The sequence below is a fragment of the Rana temporaria genome, chromosome 1, assembly GCF_905171775.1.
Source record: "Rana temporaria chromosome 1, aRanTem1.1, whole genome shotgun sequence".
Taxonomy (NCBI): Eukaryota; Metazoa; Chordata; class Amphibia; order Anura; family Ranidae; genus Rana; species Rana temporaria.
The window spans coordinates 539421990-539442984 of record NC_053489.1 but is presented as its reverse complement, the minus strand read 5'-3'; the positions used below and the strand labels follow the sequence as shown (position 1 = coordinate 539442984).

At 41.5% G+C, this 20995-nt stretch overlaps 1 protein-coding gene across 4 annotated transcripts in view; it reads left to right on the top strand.

Moving 5' to 3' along the window:
• Positions 1 to 248: 248 nt before the first annotated feature.
• Positions 249 to 20995, top strand: part of MARCHF1 (membrane associated ring-CH-type finger 1) — a 478593-nt gene continuing 457846 nt past the window's right edge. For 2 of the 4 annotated variants that reach the window (XM_040332749.1, XM_040332732.1), the window contains exon 1: positions 249 to 1185. In XM_040332749.1, coding sequence (XP_040188683.1) covers positions 1087 to 1185 — 99 coding nt within the window. In that variant the 5' untranslated portion in view covers positions 249 to 1086. The remainder of the gene's footprint in view (positions 1186 to 20995) is intronic. The other 2 variants (XM_040332740.1, XM_040332758.1) reach the window with 2 other exon arrangements.

Below are 20995 nucleotides of genomic sequence, written 5' to 3'. Positions count from 1 at the left end.
TCTCATTAAGCCACCTCTTTATTCTGAATGTCACTGCATCTCTGTGACAGCGTGGCTAGTTCACAAACCAGTATTTTAATCAGCAGCATCAACAGCAGGTAATGTCATAAATGTGACACAAAGCAAAAGTTAATGTGCCTCATTTACATTAAGACAGCTGCCTTAAATGCCATGCTTAGAGAGCCTTTTCACATGACAATGTTACATGTGATCTGCTGAGTGTATATGTCTGGGCATTTTTTTTTTTTTTCATTTCTTGGGTGCCTGTTGATTTTGCCTGTGCTGCAGCTGATGTCTTATACACACACGCGCGCGCACACACACACAAAATACAGCAAGTGGATTCAGCTACAGAACAGCACATTGCTCCTGTCAGTGTGGTATTCCTTTTTACACCTGATTCACTCACCGCTGTTCCTCACTTGAAGGCAGATCCTTTGACCTAAGCAGATTAGACGCATGAACGACACAGCAAGCTATCTGCGCTTTTCAAGGAAGAGATTTGGCTTCAAAATAGGGCACTAAGCTTTTCAGCCTTATGGCTGTTTACCTAGTCAGCACGATGCAGTGTCTCTGGGTGCTTACTAGCCTCCTGGGGAATCAGCTGGGAAACAAAAGCAGAAGTGGCAGCCGCTGCAAATGTGGAAGTCTGTGCCATTAGAGAAAGCACTTGCTAATAATGGCCTGCGAGACCCAGGTTTCCTTGGTTTCCATGACAGCTATTAGGTACCATAGAAATTGAATTGCACATTGCTCTTGGGGGAGTGAAAGGGTGTTCGAATGACAGAGCACATTACCTAGAACTTGTCGTGTTCATCGTTTTTTTTTTTTTCACCCCAAAAACTAACTGGATTATGTTTTTTTTTCTTCTGCAAATTCTCTATCTTTTGTTTTTAAAAGACCCGGATCTCTTACATTTCTAGTAATATCTATATTTACCTTTTTTTTTATTATTATTATTTATTTTTGTGCGTAGAGCTGAGCTGGAAAAATCAAGGATATGAGCTGTTATACAGGTGGGCTTCAAAGGTGGAGTGAATACACAAAGCATCCAATCAGGTGTTGGCTACCTGCAGCCCCAACAACATGCCTCTGCAACAGATTTGTGTAGTCCCTGCTCGGGAGACTGCTAGCAATGGGAGAAGTTCAATGGGAAAAACAAAGGAGAAGAACAAAGAAGTTGAGGTAAGTAAGGAGTCATTTTTCTTTAGAACAGATGCTGCACACTGTTCAATGCCTGCTTAGAAGTAGAAGAAGGAAAGACGATTATGATTATTCAGTATACAAAATGTCTAGCTCTAGTACATTCATCATTTTGTAAAACGTAATCATTCAATGAGGATTCATGTATTTTTTGTTTCTAATTAGATATATGATAATGATTTATCAGCATTACTGTGGTAACCACAACCCTTTTTTTTTTCATAACTTGTGACCATGCAGTTCAGATTTTTAGAAACCCATTTTTACTGACCATGATATATTTACTCAAGATGCTTCTCAGTTATAATACATGTTATCAGTAAGATGCTGTTTGAAAGACAGACAGCAATTAATATGTTTCTTCGGGTTTGTTTTATCCAAGAAGTTACTATAATAATTGCTCCTAATGAATAGAGGGTATAAAAATGTCATGCTTGTCTAATAAGGTAATTCCTAAAATGAATATAATAATGTGTTGTCAGGAGTTGGGGATCTTGTGTTATATTCACCGACACTGGCTTTATATCTACTATTTCTTTAAAAAATATTTGCCTACTCTTTAAAGAAAAATAACTTATTTTTTATTCTAAACTATGCATGTGTTGTAAACAGAATTTAAAAATAGGGGTTTTATTACATTTAAATATGAAGTAGACAATGGGGGGGGGGGAAATGAAACTCTTGGGCAATGACAGGTCTATGTGCTGGCCTGTAGAGTAAGGTAACAGCCTCTGAGGCCCGTACTTATGACTTGTCAGAGGACACATTTGCTTTTCTTAAGTAAAGGTCATTTTTTTGGATAGTTATGTTGAAAGATAGGCATGTTGATCCTATTGTTGATGCCACTTCCGGTATAATGAATTTTATCAATGTTGGATTGCAATACACCCAAACATTTGAAAACATTTAATTAGAGAGAGCAAGCCTGTATGGCAAATACATGCTACTAAGAGTCTAAGAATCCCCCCTGTCACCATATGACTGATTAAGATTTTTTTAACAAACTGCATTGAATCCAGGTTAAGGGGGCTCAAGTAGTTTGTTATACAGGCATTTTAGCTCTGCAATAGATACATGCAAAATGTGAAAAACATAGTAGACAGAGTAGTAGACAATGGCAAACAATCAGTCTTTAGTGTACAGTAGTCAGATCAGTTAACAGACACATGCAGATTGATGGTGTTTATGAGTTAAATTGTTTTATTTTATCATTGATTTCTGCACCCAATAATTTGATTTGTATATGTCAATACTGTGATCCAGTATTGTCCTACTGTTCTCTGCAATATTAAACACAATAATGTTTAGCCAAAATGTTAACTGTGTCTCAGTTGATGTTAAACTCCAATTTAGGTCATAAGAAAACAAAAAATCCATTAATGTAGTTGACCACAATTTAAAGCTTTCTTCAAACTGCAGATACTTACCTGCTTGATCATGTGATTACACCTATAAGATTTCTAAATGTGAAAGCTAGGTATGAGAGCCTGCCCTCTAAAATCACATGGCCAGCCCCAGATTTGTAATAGAAACCACCAAAGTCCAATTTGAATCTCTCCAGACATGCAAGACCTTTGGCAAGCTTTCCACTAAAGATAGGCTTATTACAGTAAACCTAAGAACATCCCTGCGTTAACCTGAATTTGTTTACCCCAAGTGTTATGTAGAGTTCTGAGTCAATTGCATAAGCAGAAGGATAACAATTCAACAAAGTCCTGTAGAAAGGACAGTTGCCATGGTTGCATGGAAGCTACATTTGAATCTTCTTCCAGTTTTAATTGGCTGCAGTGGAAAGGTCACTTCTAAAAATACCTAATTACAAAACAGTCTGTGTAACAAATATATATATATATATATATATATATTTCTTTAACAAAAGTAACGTTTTCCTTTAACCATATTGACTCACGCAGCACCTGATTGGGACCAGTGAAAATGGTCCACATACATTCAGTACAGTTCATTTTTATTATTGCCTTCTTGCCTCTTTTCTTAGTAAATGGGTGTGAGGGAAATTTTGTTTCCAGAAAAGGATACTTCAGTACATTTTACATTTTATCTTCTTTCACTGGAAAAATCTGTTTCAAAAATAAAAACAGCACAATGAATACATGATTGCATACACTAAAAAGTAATTTGCATGGTTTTTATTTTAATTTTCTACATGATAATTTTGTAAAGTAGTCTTTGCCATCACAGGGATGGATTAGTCAACTGTTGTAATAACTTTTTGGTACATGGTTGAGCTAAAAAGGAATACATAAACACCTATACTTTGTAAGACCCCTTTCACACTGAGGCAGTTAGAAATAACCTCTAAATAGCACCTGAAAACTGCCTCCCATTAATTTCAGTGTGTCTCTTTACACTGGGGCGGTGCGCTTGATGGACGTTAGGAAAAGTCCTGCAAGCAGCATCTTTGGGGCAGTTTGGAAGTGCTGTATACGGCGCTCCCAAAATGCCCTGCCCATTGAAAAAATGAATGGACAGCGCTTCCAAAGCACCTGAAAAGCACTTTGGAAGCACCGCAACACAGGCGTTTTTAGCCCCTTCCTTGGGGTTAAAAGTGCCCCGCTAGCAGCCGAAAAGCAGTGCAAAATCTGAGCTTAAACAGCACTAAAGCGTCACTAAAATGAGTTGTGCTTTAGCGCTAATGGGAGACGCTCGCAGTGTGAAAGTAGTCTAAAGCATGGGAGGAAAAACTGGAAAAACTCCTCACGCCAACTGACAGCACCCTGTGAGTTTATTTTCACACCAAGCACATCATATTGATAACCCATGATGTTTGGGAAGCCAACAATATGTAGAGACTGCATTAATTCTGAAAAGAGAATATTCTTCTTCAAATTCCAATTTATACATATATATGGTATTTGTGTAGACACTGCTAGTGAATTTATCTACAAAAAAATATAAAAAATCAAGTTATGAAGGCATTGTTAAAAACATATTCAATTTCCTATATTAGTTCCTTTACATACAGTCCTGATCAAAAGTTTAAGACCACTTGAAAAATGGCAAAAAATCATATTTTACATTGTTGGATCTTAACAAGGTTCCAAGTAGAGCTTCAACATGCAACAAGAAGAAATGAGAGTGAGACAAAACATTTTTTGAGTATTCAATTAATTGAAAATAACGAATAAACTGAAACAGGCTGTTTTTCAGCTAATCAAAAGTTTAGGACCACACCTCCAAAAAAAAAACTAAACCCCCCCAAAACAGAAATCCAACTTCCAAACATGAACTCAGTAATGAGTAGCTCCGCCGTTATTGTTGATCACTTCAAAAATTCGTTTTTGGCATGCTTGATGCAAGCGTTTCCATGGGGTGAGTGGGAACATTTCTCCAAATGGTGAAGACAGCCGCACGAAGGCCATCTACTGTCTGGAACTGTTGTCCATTTTTGTAAACTTCCCTTGCCATCCATCCCCAAAGGTTCTCAATTGGATTTAGATCAGGGGAACACGCAGGATGGGCCAAAAGAGTGATGTTATTCTCCTGGAAGAAGTCCCTTGTCCTGCGGGCATTGTGTACTGTAGCGTTGTCCTGTTGAAAAACCCAGTCGTTACCACACAGACGAGGGCCCTCAGTCATGAGGAATGCTCTCTGCCACATTTGGACATAGCCAGCGGCCGTTTGACGCCCCTGCACTTCCTGAAGCTTCATTGTTCCACGGAAGGAAAAAGCACCCCAGACCATTATGGCGCCCTCTCCACTGTGGCGCGTAGAAAACAGCTCAGGTGGGATCTGCTTGTCATGCCAGTAACGTTGGAAACCATCAGGACCATCAAGGTTACATTTTTTCTCATCAGAGAATAAAACTTTCTTCCACCTTTGAATGTCCCATGTTTGGTGCTCTCTTGCAAAGTTCAAACGAGCAGTTCTGTGGCGTTCAAGGAGACAAGGTTTTTGAAGATATTTTTTGTTTTTGAAGCCCTTCAGTCTCAGATGCCATCTGATGGTTATGGGGCTGCAGTCAGCACCAGTAAGGGCCTTAATTTGGGTCGAGGATCGTCCAGTGTCTTGACGGACAGCCAATTGGATCCTCCGGCTCAGTGCTGGTGACATTTTTTTGGGTCTTTCACTTGACTTTTTTGTTCCATAATCCTCAGGATCATTTAAGAAATTCCAAATGACTGTCTTACTGCGATGGCACGCTGTGAGAGACCCTGCTTATGCAGTTCAGCAACCTGACCACGTTCAAAAAGGGAGAGTTTTTTTGCCTTTGCCATCACAACGTGTGACTACCTGACAGACAATGACAATGAATCCACATCTTTGCACAGATTTGGCCTTTTAAAGACATATGGTCCTAAACTTTTGATCAGCTGAAAAACAGTCTGTTTCAGTTTATTGATTATTTTCAATTAATTGAATGATCAAAAAATGTTTTGTCTCACTCTCATTTCTTCTTGTTGCATGTTGAAGCTCTACTTGGAACCTTGTTAAGATCCAACAATGTAAAATATGATTTTTTGCCATTTTTCAAGTGGTCTTAAACTTTTGATCAGGACTGTATTATTCATAACAATGAAGGTCAACAAGGGTACACTTGTTGATAATAATGTGAGCGCCATTATATTAGGCTTTCCCTGTATTTCCTTTGAGCAAAATGGTGAACAGATAGGCAAAGTGCACAGAAACATTAAAGTAAGAAACAACAGGTCTCTAAATAAGTAGACCAGGGCTCACAAAGAGCTTGTTGAACTGTTGGAAAAACAGCAACATTTAGAATTTTAATTCATCTCTGTTTCAGCATGGTCGCCCCTTTTTTTTAATAGAAAATATTTTTTCAAAAACTTTGATGGTGGGTGGAATGCCAAATAATTCTTGTGAGACCACATATCCTTACCATTGTAACAAACATGCTACACTGTATATACAGTAAGTTTACTAATTGCTGAAGGAGATCTGTGAACTGACTTATTAAAAATTGGCTTACACAGTGTGCGCTCACTAATGGTATGTGCTTTAATAATTATGTTACTTTTTTGGTGGTTTGTAGTTTAGTAACTTTGAAAACCTTTTATATTGACTTTATTTAAGAAGTTCTACTAGAGTTACATAATATTCTTAGCTTCTATAAAAAGAATGCTAAGAAAAAAATTGAGGTTTTGTAAGTGTTAATTTTAGAGTCATGTTAACAATCACATTAAGCTCTTTTATAACGGGGGATTGACCTGGTTAGCCATTTACATCATGTCTTGTAATTACTGAAACTCTGTTATGCAACATCTCATTCTTTAGTTTGTAGAATAGTCTCTGAAAAAAAATGTTTGTAAGTGAAGACTATTGATTGTTTAGACTGTGTTATTCTTTTTGAATGTGCCACGTCTTTATGACACTATTTTGCGATGTCCTTTAAAGGTATTAATGGCCAGTTGGTGAAACAGCATCTCTGGTGTTCTCTCTTTGCATTACATAAGTGGTTTTGTAACAAGATTGTCTACGTCTAGAATATATCTGCTTTCAGGTCCTTAAATACTGATTCAAGAACCCTTGTCTCCTCCTTATGGTATCAATGCAAGTGTCAGTACACACGGTCGGACAAAACCGATGAGAATGGACCGAGGTTTAGTTTCATCGGTCCAAACCGACCGTGTGTATAGCCCATTGGTCTGTTGTCCTTCGGTCCAAAATTTTAAAACATGCTTTAAAAACGAACCGATGGCCCGCTGCCCGATCGGTCCAATCGCGCATGCTCAGAATCGACACATGCTTGGAAGCATTGAACTTCGTTTTATTCAGCACGTCGTGTGTTTGACGTCACCGCGTTCTGACACGATCGGTTTTTCGGAACGATGGTGTGTACGCACATCAGACCATCAGGCCACTTCAGCGGTGAACCGATGGAAATGGCCCGTCGGACCATTCTCATCGGTTTGGAACGGCCCGTGTGTATGCGGCCTTAGATGTGTTTTTGAAGAGAACCTGTTGTCAGACCATTTATTTCAACAAAATCTTCCAATAATATTATATGTTCATACAACGTATTTAATGCATGTGATTAACTTGCGAGAAACTCCCTTTTGTAAACATTCCGAAGCTCTGAGACGTTGCTGGGTGCTGCCAACTTGGAGGTTATCTGGTGTCATCTTCAACTTCAACAGACTCAGAGCTATCACTCAAGAAATACTCTCTAGTATTTAAGAGGGAGGTGCAGAGGGACAGGAGGGATAGACCAGCTCAGAGAGTAATTGGACACTCCCAGAAGGTCAGAAAGCATACAAGGAATAAAGGTGTTGTGTTAGGAACAATATATATAACAATGAGAGCCGGTTCACACTGGGGCGACTTGGGATCCGACTTGAAGTCGCCTCAAGTCGTCCCAGCAAATGGAGAAACGAAAACTGGACAGCCGCACTCCAAAATAACTTAAAAAAGTTGTCTTTATTTTTCAACTGTACAAACACAGTCACTGCAACCAACAGAAAACAGGATGGCCGACGCGTTTCGCACTTACAGTTAGTGCTTAGTCATGGCTAAAGTCGTCCCAAGTCGCGCTGTCGAGAAAAACAATGCAAGTGAATGGGAGTGGTGTTAATACACACGACTCGAGTCGCTCCGACTTCAAAAGAAGTTCCTGTACTACTTCAATGCGACTTGTAGGCGATTTGTACCCATTGATTTCAATGGAAGTCGCCTCCAAGTCTGATCACTGTCATAACTGAAGCTACTTTCCAGGAAGATAACATTTCTCAGGCAAACCCCTCCCTCCCCCTCCCTCCCCTAAAGCTGATTGTTGTTTGATTGGCCACTGGAAAGTCTCCTGTCCTGGAGACGACTTCAAGTCGTGTTGTAAATCGCCCCAGATCGCCCTGTGGTTCATGCTCAAGTCGTGTCGGAGTCGCCTCTGAAAGTCACGCTGGAAGTCGTGTCGCCCTAGTGTGAACCGACTCTGACTCTGCACACAACACCCTTCCAAACCTAACTAAGCAACTGTGTTATACAGTATCATAAATTATATTAACATTGCCTACCACAAAAACACAGTGCAACTCCTAATAAATATGTGCCATTACATAAATGCCCTAAATGAATTCATGAAATGAATAAAAATATATCTTACTTGTTCAGTGTGGTCCACAAATAGTTAATATGTTCATTAAAAATCATAAACAATATTATCACAAGTGATCTACTATTTAGCTCAATCAGTGCTCTAATGCCGCGTACACACGATCGGTTAAACCGATGAGAATGGTCTGATGGACCGTTTTCATCGGTCAAAACCGATCATGTGTGGGCGCCATCGGTTAGTTGACCATCGGTTAAAAAAAAGGCAACTAGTTTTAAAATTAACCAATGGATTCCTAACCGATAGGACAAAACCGATCGTTAGTAGGTACAACCATCGGTTAAAAATCCACGCATGCTCAGAATCAAGTTGACGCATGCTTGGAAGCATTGAGCTTCAGCACGTCGTTGTGTTTTACGTCACCACGTTCTGACACGATCATTTTTTTAACCGATGGTGTGTAGGCGCAACAGACCATCAGTCAGCTTCATCGGTTAACCGATGAAAACGGTCCATCGGTCCGTCTCATCGGATGGACTGATCGTGTGTACGCGGCATAAGAAATAATGTGGGGTACACGCTAAAAGATTTTTTTTTCATTCAGCCCAGCAGGTTGAGCCCAAAAAATCGGACAGATCGATGTACTAACAGATGTGATGTTAGTACAACAATCTCCCTTGCTGTGCTATTGTGTTCTGACAGGGGGACAGCCATTGGCTGTGAGAGCTGATCGGGTACCAGTCGACTGCTTGTTTTAAGGCATGCCTGTTTGATAGAACTCGCTGATATTCGACCTGTGTGTACCAGTCTTAAGTAAAGTGCAAATGTGCAGTCCAGCCATTGTACATTTCCTTTCTGGCAACAACTGGCAGCACAGCCCATCAATAATCACAGATAATAATTAATTATGTCCTATAGAGCTACATGATTCTGGCTAAAATGGGAATCATGATTTTTTTTGCTTAGATAAAAGATCACAATTCTCTCATGATTCTCGTGGCATAACATTATCTTTCACATTATACATAAAAAATGGGCTAACTTTACTGTTTTGTTTTCTTTTTAAATTCAATAAAGTGTATTTTTTCCAAAACAAATTGCATTTGAAAGACCGCTGCACAAATACAGTGTGGCATAAAATATTACAACAACCACAATTTTATTCTCTAGGGTCTCTGCTAAAAGAAATGTACAGTAAAACCTTGGTTTGAGAGTAAGGCCTCTTTCACACTGGGCGGATCGCTCCGTTGATCCCCGCTGAGACGGCGGATGACAGGGCGGTCCCTGCACACTGTGCAGGGACCGCCCTGTCTTTTTTCCGCTCCCCCCCATGGGGGGATCGGATGAACACAGACCGTATGTCCGTGTTCACCCGATCCGATCGGCAAGATGGAAGGAAAAGTAGGATTTTCCTCCGTCACAGTTTGTTGGATCGGAGCGGGTCGGATGTCAGCGGGCATGTCACCGCTGACATCTGCGGCTCCATAGAGGAGCACGGAGCGCTGTACAGGTCCGCAAAAAAACCTGACAGATGGACCTGTACGGGCGCTCAGTGTGAAAGAGCCCTTATGCCGTGTACACACGATCGGATTTTTCGTCGGAAAATCTTGGATGGTTTTTCTGACGGAATTCTGCTCAAGCTTGGCTTGCATACACAGTCACACAAAAGTTCTCTGAACTTTCATCCGTCAAGAACGCGGTAACATACAACACTACGACGAGCCGAGTGTTCAATGCTTCCGAGCATGCATCAAATTATTTCCAAGCATGCGTTGGAATTATGCACGTCGGAATTGCAACAGACAACCGGAAAATTTGAGAACCAGCTCTCAATCTTTTGTTGGCGGAAATTCTGACAGCAAAAGTCCGCTGGAGCATACACACGGTCGGAATTTCCATTCAAAAACTCACATCGGACTTTTGCTGTCAGAATTTCCAATCATGTGTATTGGGCATAACTTGGTTTGAGAGCGTTTTGCAAGACAAGCTAAATTTTTTAATACATTTTTACTTGATATACAAGCAATGTCTTGATATACAAGTAGCGTCATGTCACAACTTTGTATAAAAGATAAGAAAGGAGCCTCTAAGTGTAGCAATATGGTTACATTTAATGAAGGTACAACATTTAACAACATATTGCTACACTTAGAGGCGCCTCTCTTCTTTTTATACTCTGTAGCTCCTGCTGGATTTAGCTTCTAATCCCCTTGTGGAGGCTTCCATTTGTGGATGGACATTTTATGGGTATACAACCTATCACATTGCCAGAATCTTTTTATATGGACTGCAAACTGAGGGACCTAGGAATAAATGGTTGTGGAACAAATCATTTGACTTTCCATGATTTCGTATGGGGAAATTTGCTTTGATATACAACTGCTTTGGATTACAAGCATGTTTCTGGAACTAATTATGCTTGCAATCCAAGGTTTTACTGTATAATGTTTGGGGGTTCTTAGTTATTTTCAAACAAAAAATACTGATTTTAACTTCTAAGCAACAAGTGCCAAAAAAGGTTTAGTCTTTAAGTGGTTAAACTGACCTCATTTACAGACCGAAGTTCATCCCTTTTATCTAAAAGATCTAAATATTACAATGTTTCTCTTTAATTTAATGTTGTGAGAAACTTGGCAGGCTGCCTGTTTTTCTTTTTGGACAGCAGTCGGTTTAACCACTTAAGGACCCCTTCACGCCGATATACGTCGGCAGAATGGCACGGCTGGGCACAAGCACGCACCTGTACGTCCTCTTTAAGTGCCCAGCGCGCTCGTGACCCGGTCTGAAGCTCCGTGACCAAGCCCGTGGGACCTGATCGTCGTCGGTGTCCCGCAATTGGTCACCGGAGCTGAAGAACGGGGAGAGCTGTGTGTAAACACACCTTCCCCGTTCTTCATTGTGGCAATGTCAGTGATTGTCTGTTCACTGATATAGGGAAAGACAATCACTGACATCAGACATCCAGCCCCGCCCCCCTACAGTTAGAAACACATATGAGGTCACACATAACCCCTACAGTGCCCCCTAGTGGTTAACTCCTAAACTACAATTGTCATTTTCACAGTTACCAGTGCATTTTTATAGCACTTTTTGCTGTGAAAATTACAGTGGTCCCAAAAATGTGTCAAAATTGTCCGATGTGTCCGCCATAATGTCGCAGTCATGAAAAAAATCGCTGATTGTAGTAGAAAAAAAAATTATTAATAAAAATGCAATAAAACTATCCCCTATTTTGTAAACGCTATAAATTTTGCGCAAACCAATCGATAAAGGCTTATTGTGATTTTTTTTTTTTTTACCAAAAATATGTAGAAGAATACGTATCGGCCTAAACGGAGAAAAAAAATAGTTTTATATATTTTTGGGGGATATTTATTATAGCAAAAAGTAAAAAATATTGTTTTTTTTTTTCAAAATTGTCGCTGTTTATGGCGCAAAAAATAAAAACCGCAGAGGTGATCAAATACCACCAAAAGCTCTATTTGTGGGGAAAAAAGGACGCCAATTTTGTTTGGGGGCCACGTCACACGACCGCGCAATTGTCAGTTAAAGGGACGCAGTGCCAAATTCGCAAAAAGGGGCCAGGTCCTTAAACTGCATAATGGTCTGGGTCTTAAAGCGGAGGTTCACCCAAATAACATCTATATCAGACCAACTTCTTTATACTTCTAACATGTACAGTGCAGGCTGAGATTGTGTAGACCAGCTGGTGTCCTGTATGGAGCATGCTCATATTTCATTTCCCTTTTAAACTTTTAATTTCCTCCTTTTTCTTATCTGTGCAGCCCACATTACCATAGAGTCACACATGTGGGTGTATACACAGTAATACATAACACTACCCTCCCTCCCTGTCTACCTATTGCTAAACACCAGGGGTGGGATATAATTTGCTGATTCATTAAGAATTTACAAAACAAGCATCGTTTTATTATAACATAGACATTAGAGCTGCACGATTAATCGTTAAAGATTCTACCCCCTCCCGATCCTAAAAAATCATTTTCTCGATTTAATGCAGAGAGTTCTCTGCTTAACCACTTAAAGCGGAGGTTCACCCAAAAAACATCTATATCAGACCAACTTCTTTATACTTCTAACATGTACAGTCCGCATTTTATTTTATTTTTACGCTGTACATACCGTATAATCTATATTTGCAATCTGGCTTCCTGGTACTTCTCCCCGCGGGAGTAGGCGTTTCCAAGCTGAGGAGGAATGTCCTCTGGGAGGTTGCCCAGATGATTGACGTCCTTTTTAGAAAAAGTTCCCCCCGGCGGACAAGGCCCCCCGTATTGTGTAGGCGCGTCACAAGTAACGGCGTTTCCGAAAGAAGCCGAACATGAAGAAGCTCTTTATGGCGCCTGCGCAGTCAGCTCTACACGGCTCCTAGTCAGTGCGCAGGTGTCGTATAGAGCGGACTCGCAGCTCTGCATGTTCGGCTTCTTTCGGAAACGCTGTGACTCGTGACGCGCCTACGCAATAAGGTGCGGGGCTTTTTCTGAAAGGACGTCAATCATCTGGGCGACCTGTACATGTTCGAAGTATAAAGAAGTTGGTCTGATATAGATGTTATTTGGGTGAACCTCCGCTTTTAAGTGGTTAAGCAGAGAACTCTGCATTATTCGAGAAAATGCTTTTTTAGGATCGGGAGGGGGTAGAATCTTTAACGATTAATTGTGCAGCTCCAATGTCTATGTTATAATAAAATTATGCTTTTTTTGTGAGTCTTAATGAATTCTCAAATTATATCCCACCCCTGGTGTTTAGCAATAGGAAGACATGAACGAGGAGGGAGGGAGGGGAGTGTTATGTATCACTGTGTATACACCCACATGTGTGACTCTATGGTCATGTGGGCTGCACAGATAAGAAAAATTAGGAAATTAAAAGTTTAAAAGGGAAATTAAATATGAGCATGCTCCATAGAGGACACCAGCTGGTCTACACAATCTCAGCCTGCATTGGGGACACAGAGAATATGGGAGGGACAGCTAAAGCCCTGGATCAACCTGGTGTATTTCATCCTACACAAAACAAATACCTAAGTGGCTTTGTGAGTGTACACACTCTGTTAGATAGCATGTATTGGGTGTTTCATAGATGTGTTTAATTACACTTTAAATAAGAACAATTACACATTTTAAAATGTATTTATTTCCCCAGGAGTCCAAGGGGCAGATCCACAAAGATCTGCCCCGGCGCAGCGTATCTGAGATACATTACGCCGCCGTAACTTACTTTTGTTTGCTTCGAATCCAGAAAGAATTTGCGCCGAAAGTTACGGTGGCGTAGTCTATCTCTCGCGGCGTAATGGCACTCAATTCAAATGCGGCGAGTAGGGGGCGTGTTTAATTTAAATGAAGCGCATCCCCGCGCCAAACGAACTGCGCATGCGCCGTCCCTAAATTTCCCACCGTGCATTGCGCTAAATGACGTCGCAAGGACATCATTGTTTTGACGTGGACGTAAATTACGTCCATCCCGATTCACGGACGACTTACGCAAACTAATTTTTTTTTATTATACACGGGAACGACGGCCATACTTAACATTGCGTACGCCACCAAATAGCAGCTTTAACTATAGGCCGAAAAAACCCGACTAGAGACGACGTAAAAGAATGCGACGGCCGCTCGTACTTTCGTGGATCGTCGGAAATAGCTAATTTGCATACTCAACGCGGATTACGACGGGAACGCCACCCAGTGGACGCCGAAGTATTGCATCTAAGATCTGAAGGCGTACGAAGACGTACGCCTGTCGGATCTAACCCAGATGCCGTCGTATCTTGTTTTGAGGATTCAAAACAAAGATACAACGCGGGAAATTTGAAAGTACGCCGGCGTATCAGTAGATACGCCGGCGTACTTCCTTTGTGGATCTGCCCCCAAGTGTATAAAGCCTGGTTCTGCTTGGTGGCCCCCTTATCCCCAAAACTCACCTCTATTGGCTGGCTGTCCTCGTTAAAGCTTGAATTATGGAAATTCCTTTGGGGGGTAAAGCACAGTACAACACAGAGCCCCACTGCCCTTTATTCTGAATCAGCTCTGTTTGCCCATTCATAATTGTAAAAGATCTCTCAGACCTGTGGCTCTGTGTAAAGAATCTGCCAATGCCCTGTATAAATTAAAAGCAGTCACAGATCGATTACACAGAGCCACAGCTCTTTTACTATTATGAAGGCACAAGCAGGGCTGATCGTTCATTTAAAATAATGAGACATCACTCAGAGCTGCAGTTCTGTGTGTCTATCAGCAGCTACTTTTAAACATATATAGCCTGGACAAGGGATCACAAAGAGCTGCAGCACTGTGTAAGCGTTCACTTCTATGAATGAACATTCAGCAATGTCAGACTGGTTCAGTGTATAACAAAGCTTGACAGCACTGTGCACTCATTCATGAAACTGAAAGATCACTCAACACTACAGTGCTGTGTGATTCATTGGCTGGGCTGTGTATGTGTAAAAGCAGTCGCTGATAGACGCAAGGCTCTGTAGGGAGTGTGCTACCAGAGACCAGAGCTGTCAATCACAAATTAATCTCCCTTCTAGCAGCATTGTTGTATCCGAGGGGATTCGTCTGACAATGCTGCTTAGAAAAAGGAAGAGATTTGAACAGGACCAAGTGCTTAATGTGCTTGGTCTCCTGGGGAGTTAAATAACATTTTTTTTCTTTTGATAGTTCTTCTTTAACTTCAAGGCCCAGTTAATGTGCTTGCAAATTCTTACATATACCCAGTGAAGTATCTAGCCTCAGGTAATACAAAAAGATTAAATAAATCCTCCTACATAGGTTGTACCTACTTATCTGCAGCCACCTTTTTTTACAGCTATTTAAAGTCCAGAATTTTATACAGCTTTTCTGAGCTTCTGAAGGCAGGGGGCAGGGATCTGATGTCACACACTAGAAAGCAGGGAGAGCTTAGTGTAAACTGAGACCTGAGTAGAAGGAAAGGACACCCCCTCCCCCTTCATAATCTCATAGGGAAACATGCACAGCCAAGGCTGCCAATCACAGGCTATGTGCTGGAGGCCCGCTCACTTTCCCCTTTCACCCTGTGCAGTCAGCATTACATGTCAGAAATGAGTCATGCAGATAGCAGAGGAATGAGACGGCAGACAGAAATCACACTTAGTGCTTTGAATTTAGACAAGTACATGCTGGAGATTAATAAGTTCATTGTTCCTTCATCATCAACTAATTTAAGTCAATATAACTGATACATCAGAGGCAGAGGTGCTACAGATCATCAGAGACAAGGATAAAGGCAAAAAAAGGGGGGAGGGGTTAGGAGCCATATGAGAGATCCTTCTAAGGTTAGTATTCAGTTGAACGGATTGAAAAAGTGAGTCAAATGCTGGCCTCAGAGCACTACAGATTCCAGCAGATACAGCACTTCCTCCACAAGCTATGGAAAGGGAACCCCATTCCTCCCAGATGTACACCTTATGAAATGTGGTGTGGACAGGCCATGGATCAGAGAGGTGGGATCGCTATCATTTGCCAGTCGCTTGCTCTCCTGTCCTTTAAATCGTCCTACATGTTAGCCTGGGAACAGGACCTCCAAATTGACTAGGACTCGGAGAGATGGCAGTCATTTTTTCCAGGTCTTTCAAGGAGGTAAGAAACATCTCCCTAGTTGAATCCAGCATCAAAATCATGTCCAGATGGTACCTCACCCCCTCAAAACTGTCTTGTTTTTCCCAATGGCAAACCCACTCTGCTTTCAGAGGCTGCCAACTTATAGGCTCCATGGCCCATACATGGTGGGAGTGCCCTAGAATTAGATCATTTTGGAGCAGGATTTTTACCCTGATCCAAATCGTGACTACCCATCAGTTACCTAGAACTCTAGAAATAGCCTCCCTGAACTCCAACATCCCTAAAATATGAAAAGCCAAACACAGATTAATACACTTTATGTTACTGGGGGCCAAAAACCATAGCCAAAGCTTGGAAGCAGCCCAAGGTTTCCCTCTTAGCAGCCAAACCCAAAATCTCATGGATCATGTCACAGGAGAAACTTGCTAGCTTACTAGCAGACACGGTCCCCACATTCGAGGCCATCTGGGAACCTTGGCCCCTGCATGTGGGCATCCCTCTACGTCCTGGACTCCAGGCCCATCCAGGCAATGGACCCTCGTCTCCTCCCCGGTAGATTGGCTCATTTTCTCCTCTCCTTTCTCTCTCTGTGACCTTTCTGTCTTCACCTTCCTCTCTCTTCTCATCCTTAGTACTTTCCGATTTTTTTCTTAAAATGTTCTCAAATTCAAATTTGGAATGAAAGTATGTCATGTTATTTCTGCCCCTGAGTCGGCTGGCGAGGGGCTGACACTATGTCTCCGCCCATTGGGCAATTGACTACCTCTTGGACCAAGGGGGACCCCTCCAGGCACAGTGTAATCCCATAGGGGGTGCCAGAGGTTCTTTTCCCCCTTCTCTGGATGCAAAGTAATGATTGTGAGACGGAGTCTCCTGGTTTCTAGTGCCAGTCACAGGCTGTATGTTATACTCCACAATAGCTATGATTGTTTGTTTCTTAAATTTGTTTGCATTCCGAGTGTGGAAAGTCTGTGAATTTTGTTTTTTGTTTTTGTACAAAACTAATAAAAATCTTTGAAAGAAAAAGTGAGTCAAAAAATGTAGTAAGCATATACTCACATTCATATGGTTTCTGGATACCTCTCCTGGGGTTAAGCAACCTATTTTAGCACATGTGGAGAATATCCACACAGAGTGTAGATGGTCGCACTCAATACTCATCTGGGTTTTCCAGACATTCTTGCACCACGCTAGGTTGCAATTAGATCTGGGGAACAATGGCAGATAGAATATGGCTCCAAAATGGAACCAGTGTGTGGTCAGCAGAGGTGGCCATTCAATAAACATGAGCTTCCAAGTGGATTCTTCAGGAACTTTGGTATTTATTGATCATGAAAACATGTTAAAACATGTTTTCGTTTTTGGTGGCCACTTTATCAGGAAAGGGTGTACAGTACAATTTAATGTGTACTGGATCTGTGTGCATTCCTTTAGCCCAGAGTTTACTGTTTGGTTTACAACTATTTTAAGCAACATAACTCCTAGCATCTTAAGGTGATGTATATACTGATAATTTATATGTTTTAAATGTCATAGTAAACTTTGTGGAGTTTATAATGTCTTAGATGCTTGGTCTCAAGCTTTATGGTATCATCTCATTTCAGGTAATTTTGTTGTAGCTCTAAATTTGCTTTGAAATGGGCAACTTTGGCTTTTAGGCACAATGTACATTTAAATGGAGACATTAAATTGGTTGTAAAGGCAGGAGGTATTTCTTTTTACCTTAATGCATCCAATGCATTAAGATAAAAAACCTCATTGGGGGAACAGCCCCGCTCAGCCCCCTAACACCTACCTATGGTCCATCTAGATCCAGCGATGTTGCACAAGAGACTTGGCTGTCCCAGACTCCCCTCCTCTTTGGCTGAGACATCAGCATGGTGCCATTGGCTCCCACCACTGTCGACCAAAGTCAGTGAGCCAATGAGGAGAGGGAGGGGTCGAGGCTGGGCCTGCTTGCTGTGGGGACAATCAACAGGAGGGAGGGGTCAGGAGCACCAAAGAGGAACCCGAGATGAATAGGATCTAGATTGCTCTGTGCAAAACCACTGCACAGAGCAGTTATGTATGAAATTTTTGTTATTTTTAGTAAAAATAAACAAGACTTTAGTAAAGGCTTTAGTATCACTTTAATATAAGTGACTATTATAGTAGTAGCAATACAAATATTCCTATTTTTGAGAGTAAAAATTGTGTAAACATCACTTTGTTCACTCCTGGAATCAATTTGCTAAGGATTTACATTTAAAGTTTCAGCTTTCTAATTGGGGGACAGACAAAAAGCAAGAACCAGTTGGTTTCTGGTGATGACCATAATGCCCCTTTTCTTATCAGTGGGGCAAGAAATTGGAAGAATCCTCCCAATGGAGTATCAGGCAGAAAATAAAACCTGACAGATTTCAACTTTGCCCCTCTATTCAAAACTGAAAAATATAAATGGTTGTAGTTAGAATTTGAAGTGTAAAGCCAAACATTTTTTTAAAAATTTTGGATGGTCTTAGGAGGTGTTAAACCTCTGATGGCTTTTATTGCCGTCTGGGTCCCACTAAGGACATTTACACTCTTTGTTTGTTCTGTGACCACTGTCTTCAGCACAGAAAGTGATAGAAAATCCAACATTTTAGGCACTTGTCTTAAGCCCTGTATACACGGCCGGGATTCTCGCCAGGAAAAACCCATTGTTTTTCCTGATGCGATTCCTGGCAAGATTCTCTTGCCGGCCGAGTGTACAGACGTACGATTCAAAAGAATCGCCATTCTTTTGAATAACACAAACGTGGTGACGTCACATTTTATGCCGTCACCACCATCTTGTTTCACCCTACCTATGCCTTGGAAGCTACCGCACATGCGTCAAAGTCATTTTGAGCATGCGTGGGTTTCCATGGAGGCAGGTAAGTAAAGAGACGCTCGGGTTTCCCGGCAGGAAAACACTGCAGAGAATCACAAAGATAAAATAGAGAGCTGGTTCTCTATTTTTCTCGTGTAGATTCTGGGCCGTTTTCTCAACGACTAACCTCAAAGCCTCGTACACACGCACGGTAAACTCGGCAGGAAAGCTCTGCCAGCAGTTTTCTTGCCAAGAAAATTGTGCGTGTGTATGAGGCTTAAGAAGAGATTCTCCTCACTTTGGAAACATTCAAACTTAGTTCTTGCCATGTTTCTGGGTAAGGAATTGAAAAGCAGAAAAAATACAGGAGTCTTGTTTAAAAGCTGTTGCAGATATGATTTTTACCAGTCAAGATGTTGCTGGACACATGGCTGAGCCTATCTTGTTTGTGTTGGAAACAAGAGAAACACAAAACAGGAAATTACATCATAACCATGTAGTTTCACTAGAAAGAACACCACATGTAAGCACACTACCATTTGGTGGCAGAACTAGTAATTGCAGCATAATACTGTATATGACCATGGTTTCTTTACCCATGTCTGTTTAAACAGCATGCCAACATGTTCAAACAATTCCTGTTCCTATCCAACCATTTGCAGTTTTTTTTTAATAGACTGAGCGTGTTTCGCTGAACCAAGCAGCTGGCAAAATGTGTGGGTTTTCTGTAGGGTATTCTGATGGTGTCTCTGAGACACTAAAGCCTCGTACACATGCACGGTTTTCTCCACAAGAAAGCTGCTGGTGCGTGTGTATGCTTTCTCGGCGAGAAAACTGCCGGAAATCCCGACGAGAAAAATAGAGAACCCGCTCTCTATTTTCTCGTCAGGATTCTCGGCAGTGTTTCCGGGAAAACCGTGAGTGTGTGTGCTTACCTGTCCCCAGGTAAACCTGCGCATGCTGGAAAAGACTTTGACGCATTTGCGGTAGCAAACAAGGGTAGTGTAGGGTGTAGCAAGATGGCGGCGACGACATCGAATGTGATGAGCACAGGCTCGTCGTAGTCGATGACGTCACCGCTTTCTTGCCATTCAAAAGAACGGCGGTTCTTTTGAATGCCCGTCTGTATGCACGGTTTTGCAAGGAAAGCTTGCCAGGAATCCCGTCAGGAAAACCAAAGTTTTTTCCCTGATGGGATTCCCGGCCGTGTGTACAGGGCTTAAGAGCATAAATATCACAATTATAGCTAGATTCGGGTAGCTGGGCGCATCTTTGAGGTGGCGTAGTGTATCGTATTTACGCTACGCCGCTGTAAGTCAGAGAGGCAAGTGCTATATTCACAAAGCACTTGCCTCCTAAGTTACGGCGGCGTACCGTAAATGGGGCCGGCGTAAGCGCGCCTAATTCAAATGAGGATGAGGGGGCGTGTTTTATGTAAATGTTATGTGACCTGACGTGATTGACGTTTTTTACAAACGGCGCATGCGCTGTCCGTGTACATATCCCAATGTGCATTGCTCCAAAGTACGCCGCAAAGACGTATTGGTTTCGATGTGAACGTAAATTACGTCCAGCCCCATTCACGGACAAGTTACGCAAACGACTTAAAATTTTCTAATTTCGACACGGGAACGACGGCCATACTTAACATTGACTAGGCCAGCTATGTGTACGACTAACTTTACGTCGGAAAAAGCCATACGTAAACGACGTAAAAAAAATGCGCCAGGCGCACGTACGTTTGTGAATCGGCTTATCTAGTCATTTACATATTCTACGCCAAACTCAACGGAAGCGCCACCTAGCGGCCAGCGAAAAAATTGCACCCTAGGAGCTTCTGGTTTCCAGAATACGCTTAAATTTAGGACGGCATAGATTCAGAGTTACGTCAGCGTATCTACTGATATAAAGCTACCTGAATCTGGCTATAAGTCTTCAAAAAGGAAAGAGGTATTTGACTTTAAAGATGGCAAAACCATTGCTTAGAAATTTTGCTTAGAAATTTCAAGATTTTCTTTTAACTTTTGGTGAGATTTCATATTTTACAGCTGATTTTAAAAATACACTCCATATGCCTTCCACTGCTACTGAGTTCATTCATAGAGGTGTTACCATATCGGCACAGATTTCTAGTTTCCTGTTGTGGAAGCCTTACAGATCTTGGCAACTATGATGAATAAATAAAAATTACATCTCAATTAAAGAAAAACATAAAAAGTGTGTCTACAGAACACCTGCAAATGAACAATGACTACTGAAAAACTGCACCAGTGTTAAAGTGGGGAAAGCAAAGCCCCTCATGGGCTTGACTAAAATGTTGCCGCCAGAAAACGT